Source organism: Bison bison, unplaced genomic scaffold (genome assembly GCF_000754665.1).
Source record: "Bison bison bison isolate TAMUID 2011002044 unplaced genomic scaffold, Bison_UMD1.0 scf7180017864249, whole genome shotgun sequence".
Classification (NCBI taxonomy): Eukaryota; Metazoa; Chordata; class Mammalia; order Artiodactyla; family Bovidae; genus Bison; species Bison bison.
The window spans coordinates 3,170,152-3,181,004 of record NW_011494821.1 but is presented as its reverse complement, the minus strand read 5'-3'; the positions used below and the strand labels follow the sequence as shown (position 1 = coordinate 3,181,004).

The following is a 10,853-nucleotide window of genomic DNA, read 5'->3' as shown; positions in this document are numbered from 1 at the left end:
GTGTACACGTGTTCCCCATCCTGAACCCCCCTCCCTCCTCCCTCCCCGTACCATCGCTCTGGGTCATCCCAGTGCACCAGCCTCAAGCATCCTGTATCCTGCATCAAACCTGGACTGGCGATCATTTCTTATATGATATTATACATGTTTCAATGCCATTTTCCCAGATCATCCCACCCTCTCCCTCTCCCACAGAGTCTGAAAGACTATTCTAAACATCTGTGTCTCTTTTGCTGTCTCGCATACAGGGTTATCGTTACCATCTTTCTAAATTCCATATATATGTGTTAGTATACTGTATTGGTGTTTTTCTTTCTGGCTTACTTCACTCTGTATAATATGCTCCAGTTTCAGCACTTCTTAAAGACGAAATACAACTGGCCACTTAATATGTGAAAAGATATCCAACTGCAGTTTTAACTGGAATTAAAGAACCAAGTAAAAATATTGCCATTTCTCAAACTTCAGTTTGTAAAAGTTAAAGATATTTATTTATAACAACCCTTTATGAAAGGGACGTGGTAAACAGACACTGTGATAACTTAGTGGATGTACACATTAGTGCTAAGTGTCATGGGGTAGATAGAGTGGTGGAGGTGGTGGTGGTAAAGCTCTCAAAATCTGTTCTGGACTCATCCTCATGAAAAAGGTCACCTAGAAAATTATATCAAAGGTCATTTAATGTGAAGAACCCTGGAGAGATGATCTCGTCCCAGTTCTTTATGGAACAAGTCCAGCCACAGAGAAGCATTTTCTAAGGTCACAGAATGGTGGTTACAGCCCACACTCAGGGTTGTCATTCTCAAGAATGTTTCCCCTTGAAAACATTCTCTTTAGCCCAAAGTGTCTGGAGACCCAAGAGTATCAGGAAAGAGACCGATTTCATCTGTGTTCTTTAGACTGTCACCAGGCACTGCACCCAGAGGCAGGGAGGCTCTTGATTTTGACGGCCCAGTGGGGTTATGGAGGATGAAGCCTCAGCACACACATCTTCCCTCACTCTTCTCCATTTCTCAGTCCTGCCCCCTGTCTTTCTAGGATCATCTCCTAGCCAGAGGAAGCAGAAGAGGAATACCTAAACTGCCTTGTATCATTACACCTTCATCAAAACTTAAACTTTTCTTTTCCTGGTTGGATGGCTGGGGCCCAACAGTAACATCAAAGGTGCTAGTTATTCCATGGCCATATGCTAATAGGAAGTGATTCTATAGATGAATTTTATTCTCATCTCCCCTCCTATTCATTTCATTTTCTCGACACCCATCCTTGACCTCATCAGCATTCCTTAGGCATCTAGTTTGATACCCTTAATTCTCTCATCCTTTCTCACCTCCCATCCTCTCATGTCCTTTTCCTAATTTCCATTTTTCCTGCTTATTTCTTTTGCTCACCATGCTGTCCCATCCCTCCACATATCCTCATTTTCATCTTCAGTCCTCCACTCCCAAGTCTTTCCTACTTCTCACTCTCATACCTTTCCTTCCTATCTTTATCTGAGCCTACGCTTCCAGTTTCTCGACTCCAAGAGGAGATTACAAAGAAGACATGCTCCAGGTGTAGCCATGGACAGGAGTAGAGAAACTATTTTCCCAGGTTAATGCCTTTGTGGGAAATTTCCTTCAACCCAGAAAGGGCAGAAAAGGAAGGAACCTATCACCCCTCATGTCAGTGACTGCCTTTCTACAAGTACCCGCCACAGGGCACCCTGAACGTCCGAGTTTCTAAGGCTGTAGATAAGTGGGTTCAGCATGGGATTGATAATTGTGTTGAAAACTCCAACTCCCTTATCCTTGTCTGAAGCCTCCTCTGAACCCAGGCGCATGTAGTTGAACATACCACTCCCATAGAAGAGGCAGACCACAGTGAGGTGGGAGCCACACGTGGAGAAGGCTTTCTTCCTGCTCTCTGCTGAGCGGATTCGTAGAACTGCAGCTGCCACGTGGATGTAGGAGCTGATGATGAGAACCACAGTTGTACCTACCATTATGAAACTCATGCCAAAGAGCAGCAGCTCATTGAGGAGAGTGCTGGAGCAGGAGAGCTGGAAGAGCTGTGGGAGGTCACAGTAGAAGTGATTGACCTCGTTGGGACCACAGAAGTTAAGGGTGGTTAGGGCAATAGTGTGGGTCAGTGCATTGGTGAAGGCACAAGCCCAGGACACAGCCACTAGTATCCTCTGGACCGTCTGGCTCATGTGAGTGCTGTAGGTGAGAGGTCGGCAGATGGCCAAGAATCGATCATAGGCCATGGCTGTCAACAGGAAGCAGTCCATCCCAGCCAGAAGGTGGAAGAAGAAGAGCTGGGAGAGGCAGCCTGCATAGGGAACTGTGCGCTTGTGGGACAGGGGATGACCCAACATGGCAGGAACAGTGACGGTGATGCACCCAATGTCCAGCACCAATAGATTCCCCAGGAAGAAGTACATGGGGGTGTGGAGTTTGGGTTCCACCAAGGTGGCGTCCAGGATGCTGAGGTTGCCCCCGACAGTGACCAGGTAGGCAAAGAGGAGGAGTACGAAGACCATAGGCTGTAGATTGTCTGTTTCCACTAAGCCCAGTAAAATAAATCCAGTTACAGCTGTCCTGTTGGTTCTAGCTTCTGGCTGCATGAGTCTCTGTAAGGAAATGTCGCAGGAGTGGAAGTTTCAATCTACCTAATCTACTTATTCAACATAAATATGTTAAACCATATATGTTCAGAGCCCCATGGTAAGTTCCTAGCTGTCTGGGTGATGGTTTTCCCACTCCCCGGGGTCACTTACACCTCACCCACTGACCTCCTTCATCCCTCCATGTCTTTACCCTGCTCTTGGCTGAGATGCCCAAACCACCAGAACTTTGTCCCTCCCATCTTCTCCCAGTTGAAAAATGTTAGAATACTTGGGGAAATAAATTCACATAAAAGCAAACTTCCTCTTTGAATACAGTGAGACTAAAATGTAAATACCCTAACTTACTCTGAGGGATCAGCCCAAACCAACAAACAGATTTCAAAATAGAAAAATTAATGGTATTTGGAGAGAAATATCCAGAAAGCATTTGAAAACACCACCCAGGTTCCAAGACTTCTAGACATAATGACGATCAAGCCAAGGTATTGCAAGAGTCAGAAAGAAGATAGCCATAACTGGGGGTATCAGGAACTCCAGCCCTTTCTCCAAGGTGGGGGACATAGTCCGAAGAATAAAATTAAAAATCTTTATGTCAATAAATTGCTAGTATTATTTGCTAGTATTGTTGCCCTTCGGAGAAGGCAGTGGGAACCCACTCCAGTACTCTTGCCTGGAAAATCCCGTGGATGGAGGAGCCTGGTAGGCTGCAGTCCATGGGGTCACTGAGTCAGACATGACTGAGTGACTTCACTTTCACGCATTGGAGAAGGAAATGGCAACCCACTCCAGTGTTCTTGCCTGGAGAATCCCAGGGACAGAGGAGCCTAGTGGGCTGCCATCTATGGGGTCGCACAGAGTCGGACACGACTGAGGTGGCTTAGCAGCATTGTTGCTCTTTAAGCCCTTACATGAGACTTTGAATAGTGGCTTATTTTAAAATAATGTATTCTTTTCATAGTATCGGCTACTTGCTTCTGGAATCAAAATTTTGAGCATGACCTGTGGATTGGTTGCTACTAGATGCCGTTAGTTTTCTTTACAGCAAAATCACCCATCTTGCACTTGGCCTTGTTTCGGGCATGGTGGACTGACCAGTAGCTCTAACGGCATGTGTGCATGCTCTGTAGCATCCAACTCTTTGTGACTTCTGTCCATGGGATTTCCCAAGCAAGAATACTGTACCTCTTATGTACGTGCATAATAGAGAACCAGATTGAGCTAAGTCTTTCAGATCTTATAATAAATTCTTGATAAAAAAAAAAAAATCCGTGTCTCTCTATTGCCCATGGAATAGGCAGAGCCACGGCTTCACTAAGAGTAACATTGTTTCCCTGCATAGAATGCACTGGATCAGAGGCTGGAAAGTCAGAACAGAAGGGAAAGGGTGATGAGAGCCTGAGCTTGGGTGAAAATTGGATATGGTGATCTCTAAGATAGCCTTAAAATTCTGAGATCACGTGATCAGTGAGATATGGGGATCATCTTCAGGCTGATGATCATTGATGAAATTGATAATTGATAAATACAGATAGGCAAATCCGTGGATGGAGACTAGTTCTTTTCATATATTATATTAAGGAGCAATGACCTGCTCTCTGTTTTTGCTTTGGAGTCCATTTTGACCCAAACATTGATTGTAACCCGGTGGTTTTCTAACCTCCTTTCTCATGCTGTTTTCTGTACTGGCGATGACTTCCTTCCAACTCCACATGCCCAGGTATTTCAAGAGTTGACACCAATGCTCACTTATGAATGAAACCTCCCTGGAAACTTCTCCATTTCAAAAGGAGCTCTGTCTCTCCTAAACTTCCACTACACATTATTTTATTGAACTTATTACAGTTTCCCTTCTAGCTAAGTTATTTTTCTATAGAGTATATCTCCCCTACTTCTCTGTAAGCTACTTGAGGACAAAAATATTAATACATGTTTGACTCAGTTTTGCAGTAACAGTACTTAGCACAATACTTCCCTTATGGTATATCCTCAATATTTTTCAATAAATCAATGGATGAGTCAAGTGTTCATAGGAATCAGAGAAAGAAAACATCAGTATGAGCTAGAGTTCTCATGGAAGAGTCTCTGGTTGTATTGGAATCTGGGGCAGAATTTTATGTGTGTGCATGCTTAGGCGCTCAGTTGTATCCAGCTCTTTGCAACCCCATGGAGTGCAGCCCTCCAGGCTCCTGTCCATGGGATTCTCCAGCCAAGAATTTTATGGATTAGTATAGTTTAAGGAAGTTCCAGAGGCAGGGGCATGTGCAAGGCTGCTGCAAGGACTACTGACTTCTTTGGTTTTGATGGGACAAGCAGATAGAAATCTACCCTGACATGTTCCTTGTCATGTAAACCACTCATAATAATAAGGCCCTTAGGAGAGGTGTACCTTACAGACAAGCAAGTTATGGCCAGGCATAGAAGAGCAACAGAACAGCTGCTGACAACTCTCAGTTGGCTGGAGATGCAGCTTGTTTGAAATCAGTGGGATACTGGAACGAACTCAGATCTTCCAAGAAGTCTAGAGTGCCTTATGGGTATCATGCCCATCACTGAGGATTACCACTCTCAGGGCTTCATAATGAGCCTCGATTTCTCCCTACTGAGCCATGACAAACTCCTACTCTGGAATTCCACCCAACTCCTCCAAGATTCCAGTGATGAAACAGTTTAGCAAAGCCTCTGACTGGAGTCAAGTTTCTAACTACCTGATGAGGTGGGTCCTGTGCAGCAAACTGGACTCAGTGAATCCCCCTAATACTTACTCCTAAGAGTTGCAGGGGCTTCCGTGAGAGCTCAGCTGGTAAAGAATCTGCCTGCAATTCAGGATACCCCAACTGGATACTTGGGTTGGGAAGATCCCGTAGAGAAGGGATAGGCTACCTATTCCAATATGCTTGGGCTTCCCTGGTGGCTCAGATAGTAAAGAATCTGCCCCCAATGCAGGAGACCTGGGTTTAATCCCTGGGTTGGGAAGATCCCCTGGAGGAGGGAATGGCAACCCACTCCAGTATTCTTGCCTGGAGAATCCCCATGGACAGAGGAGCCTGGCGGGCTAGAGTCTGTGTGGTCGTAAAGAGCAGGATGAGAGACTAAGCACAGCACAAGCGTTGCAGAGAGCAGGCTTCATCCAAGAGAAGGAGACATGGACAAAAGGGCCCAGAAAAGGAGCCAAGATCTTTGGGTTACAGTCCCAGATCTTCTAAAAAGGCTCCCCGCTTCAGGGGCATCAGTTGCACCAAGTATAAAAGCCGTTTGAGCTGATGGCAGCAGAAGCCCCATTTCTGTTTTGTAAGAGCAGAGGAAGAACCTGCTCTTACAAAGTGAGGACTCTTACAGAGTGAGGCCTATGAGTACTCACCCTGGCACAGGCATAGACACCAGAGAGTGTTTGCAGGAGAAGATGAGGAGCTCTGCAGACCTATCCACCTAGAAATCTGGGAAGAGGCTTTGTATAAGAAAATGAAAGACGTTTTAGGACTGTCTTCTCAATGGTATCCCCCGGTGGCCTCAGAAATTAGCCCTCCCAGGAAAGCAGAGACAAAGTGGGGAGAGAGACAAGTTGTTTTATAACCAATTCAAGATCTTCATAAATATAGCAGCAGTGCCTCATACCTTCTTGTATTTAGACTTTCCTTGAGAAAAAAAAAAAAGGTTATCTCTAGCCTTGGCTTTATGGCAGGTCATTAAGTCAAGTGATACATAGCCCACTAATGGTGGGGTTGCTGAGGTCTGCAGGACTTGCCCATATTCTCCAAGTCACCCAGGAAGTTAGAGGTGTAATTGAGACTAGGTATGGGTTTCCTGAGGGAGCAGTTTTCTTTCTCAGATGTCAGCCCCAAGCAGGGCCTATGAGCAGAGAGCAGCTAATTTCCAGACTTGCTGTGGACCTGGGGATGTGGAGGAAGCCCCAGCAGAGAGGAAGGGGGAGAAGCTTGCTTCAAATCCAGTTTCCTAATGAGTCCTCAAGAATGTGGGGCTTCCTCCCTCAGAGCCTCATTAGTGGGGCCCCTGGAACTGTATCTTGGGGATCCTGTAATGATTCTGGAAGTGCTGGTAAAAGAGGGATGTTGAGGGACTTCCCTGGCAGTTCAGACATAAAGAATTCACTTGCCAACACAGGGGACATGGGTTCAATCCCTGGTTGGGGAAGATCCCACATGCCGAGAAGCAACAGAGCCTGTGTGCCACAACTATTGCACCTGTGCTCTAGAGCCCTGGAGCCACAACTACTGAGCCCATGCATTGCAGCTACTGAAGACTTCATGCCCTAGAGCTGCTGCTCCATAAGGTAAGCCACAGCAAGGAGAAGCCCGCTCACTGCAGTAAGAGAGTAGCTCCCATTCACCGCAACTAGAGAAAGCCTGTGCACAGTAATGAAGACCCAGCACACTCAAAAATAAATAAATAAAATTATTTTTTTAAGTTTCACTCACTTAAAAAAAAAATAAAAAGACTTACGTTGAGCTCGAAGGACTCCTGGTTAGGTCTCAGCATACTCTAAGAAAGGAAATACCATTTATGTCCAAAAAGAAACAACTTACTCATTAACAATAATTCCCATACCTGGCTGTGGTAGGGCCCCAAAGATATGCAGGTACTAATCCCTGAAATCAACTTTAAATCATGTAAAAGGGACTTTGTAAGTGTGATTGTTAGGGGTCTTCATCTGGGGAGATTATCCTGGATTATCCAAGTGGGCCCTGTGTGATGTGTAATCATAAGAGTCCTTTTAAGAGAGAGGTGGAGAGATATTTGACTACAGAAATGAAAAAGGCAACGTGGGGACTTCCTGGCAGTCCAGTGGTTAAGATGCCGAGCTTCCATTGCAGGGGGTGCAGGTTTGAATCCTGGTCAGGGAACTAAGAGCCCACATGCCACAGGCCGTGGCCAAAAAGACAATGTGATGATAGACATGAGACTGGAGTGATGTGGCCACAAGCCAAGGAATGCCAGAAGCCACCTGAAACTGGAGAAGACATGGAATAGATTTCCCCTGGAGCCTCGCAGGAGAACTCTTCCTGCTGATATCATGATGTTAGCCTTGTAGGACTCATTTTTGACTTTTGGTCTCCAGGACCTTGAGAAGATACATTTCTGTTAAAGTCACTAGATTTGTGGTACTTTGTTACAGCAGCAACAGGAAATAAATATACTGGCCAATATATCCTGGCAGGAACTAGAATTTCCTCCATTTTATAGAGGAGCAGTGTGGAAGTGGATCATGAGGGCCCACGGAGTGGAGTAGAACATAAGGCTCAACAGGGAGAGTTCATTGACATGGGATCACCTGTCATGATTCAGGATTTAACATCCAGGCAAGGGTGCCTGGGGCTGGTTGTAATAGACTGCCAAAGCGTTGGTTATAGGGCCTCTTCAAGATCTGGCAGACAGGGATTTCCCTGGTGGTCCAGTAGTTAAGGCTCCATGCACCCAGGGCAGGGGGGCTGGGTTTGATCGCTGGTCAGGGAACGATCTCACATGCTACAATCAAGTGCCGCATGCCGCAACTAAAGATCCTGAATGCCACAACTAAGACCTGGGGAAGCCAAATAAATCAATAACTAGTAAAAATAAATATTATATTTTTTTAAAAAAAGATCCATCAGATCCAGTTTGGCTGGCCTACATCTGGGAAGGTGTCTTTCTCCAGGTCCCTGGGTTGGCGGAAGTGTTCCCAGCCTATGGTTTCAAGGAGTAGAAGCTGGATTATGGGGTCACTTCAAGATCTGCAGTCAGACAGAAGTCAGTGGGCCTGCCTCTGAGAGCACAGAAGACTGTGTTTTCTGATGGGTCCCTGGACGAGCAGGTGTGTTCTTGACTTATGCCTACAAGGTGCTGGAGCCAAGTTACAAGACTGTATCAGTGTCTGCAGTTGGACCAAGGTTGGACAGTGTGTCTTAGGGGAATGGATGGGCATCACCTGCCTTGTCCCTGGGTGGGCAGAACTGGCAGCTGAGAGGGCCTAGGGATGGGCCACGGGCCAGTTCAGCATCCACAGCCAGGGCTGAGGTTGATGTGCTCATTATCTAGGACACAAGTGGGCCTGACTAATGCTAGGTTTCTTGACAGGTGTTGTTGGTGACAGAATCAAGGCCAAGAGGGGCTGTAGCTGAATCCATAGGGCTGTTTCCAGGCCTGTATCCAGGACTCCTGTCTGCAAGTCTGCCAGCTGGGCACAGTCTTGTCTTCTCAAAAGAGCCCTCTTTGGACTTGACTCCACTGGGGTCTCATAATCTCTTACCTAGGTCTCAAAGCTCCCACAAAGGCAGTTTTTGTCCAAATTATTGTTTCTAAGGGAGGAATATGAGTGAGGCAAACTCTTCTTCTTTTCTGCTATTATATATCTGTAATATCAGGCTAGTCAAGGCTATGGTTTTTCCAGTGGTCATGTATGGATGTGAGAGTTGGACTGTGAAGAAAGCTGAGTGTGGAAGAATTGATGCTTTTGAACTGTGGTGTTGGGGAAGACTCTTGAGAGTCCCTTGGACTGCAAGGAGAGCCAACCAGTCCGTTATAAAGGAGATCAGTCCTGGGTGTTCTTTGGAAGGAATGATGTTGAAGCTGAAACTCCAATACTTTGGCCACCTCATGCGAAGATTTGACCCATTGGAAAAGACTCTAATACCTGGAGGGATTGGGGGCAGGAGGAAAAGAGGACGACAGAGGATGAGATGGCTGGTTGGCATCACTGACTCGATGGACGTGAGTTTGAGTGAACTCTGGGAGTTGGTGATGGACAGGGAGGCCTGGCGCGGTGCAATTCATTGGGTCGCAAAGAGTCGGACACGACTGAGTGACTGAACTGAACTGAATATCAGGCTTCCCTAGTGGCATAGTGGTAAAGAATCCACCTGCCAGTGCAGGAGATGTGAGTTCAATCCTTGGGTCGATGAGATTTCCTGGAAAAGGAAATGGCAACCCACTCCAGTATTCTTGCCTAGGAAATCCCATGAACAGAGGAGCCCGGACCAGGGATCGAACCTGTGTCTCCTCCAATGGCAGGTGGATTCTTTACTTCTGAAACACCAGGGAAGCCCTGTTCCTTTTAAAGAATAGGATTGTTGTGGGAATGATGTCAAAGAGTGATAATGACATTCTGTATTGTTTAAACCTTTACAACATGATATATTATATATATTGGGTTGGTCAAATGTTCATTTGAGTTTTTCCTTAACAGCATATGGAAACAAACAAACTTTTTGGCTAACCCAGTGTGATACATTTTTAAGTAGCAAAGAGATTCCCAGGTTGGAATAAAAAAGAACAGACAGATTCCAAAGGAAAGGAAATCTCCCAGTTGTTAAAGAAACATTATGTTCCTGAGTTCTGGGAACCTGTGGCCTTGGTCATCTTTTATGATGCTGAACCAGCTGATGAATTCCACCCAGGGATACATCACAGAATTACCCCTCAGAATTATCCCTTGAAGTGACTTGGGATGAGTGTTCAAATGGGAAAAAGGCCAGAGGCACAGGAATTCCAGGGAGTAAACAACTAGCTCTGTTACTTGCTATAGGTAGAAGAAATGATGGTGGAATTTGTTGTGTTTCTTCAAGGTCAACAGTGAAACAGTCTTTCTGCTCATTCCAAATCAGAGAACATTAGAGGTGAAAGAATATCGACCATTATCTTAGGCCTCTGTCAAGTTCAGGCCCAGGGAAAGTAAAGGACCCGATCAAGGTCAGGAACACTGCAGATGAGAGGAGCCTGTTGGGCTACAGTCCATGGGGTCACAGTCAGACACAATTGAGCATACATGCAATATCTCCATCTTTGCTTCTCAAATCCTTTTGCTTGCAATTATGTTTCTCCCTGTTCCTCATTTTTCATCTTCATTTCCCACAAACCCTCTGCCTCCATCCAATCTTGTTTTGCTTCCTTCCCTCGTGTCCTTTCAGTCCCTTCATCCCCATAAAGTATCATGAAAAACCAATCCTGCAGGTGCAGGTCAAGGGGAAGTTTTAGGGAAATCAGTCAGAAAACACCAGTAGCACAGTAGAGATGCCAGGAATGGGCAATTAATCTAAAAGAGACCCTAGTGGTCTCGCATACAGGGTTGTCATTACCATCTTTCTAAATTTCATATATATGCATTAGTATACTGTATTGGTGTTTTTCTTTCTGGCTTACTTCACTCTGTATAATAGGCTCCAGTTTCATCCACCTCATTAGAACTGATTCAAATGTATTCTTTTTAATGGCTGACCCAGAGGGATGGTATGGGGAGGGAGGGGGGGGGGGG

At 45.6% G+C, this 10,853-nt stretch overlaps 1 protein-coding gene across 1 annotated transcript; it reads right to left on the bottom strand.

Moving 5' to 3' along the window:
- Window positions 1–1,660: 1,660 nt before the first annotated feature.
- Window positions 1,661–2,608, bottom strand: LOC104994032 (olfactory receptor 3A2-like). Its single transcript, XM_010847492.1, has one exon. The coding sequence runs from the start codon at window positions 2,606–2,608 to the stop codon at window positions 1,661–1,663; it is 948 nt and encodes a 315-aa protein (XP_010845794.1).
- Window positions 2,609–10,853: the final 8,245 nt, after the last annotated feature.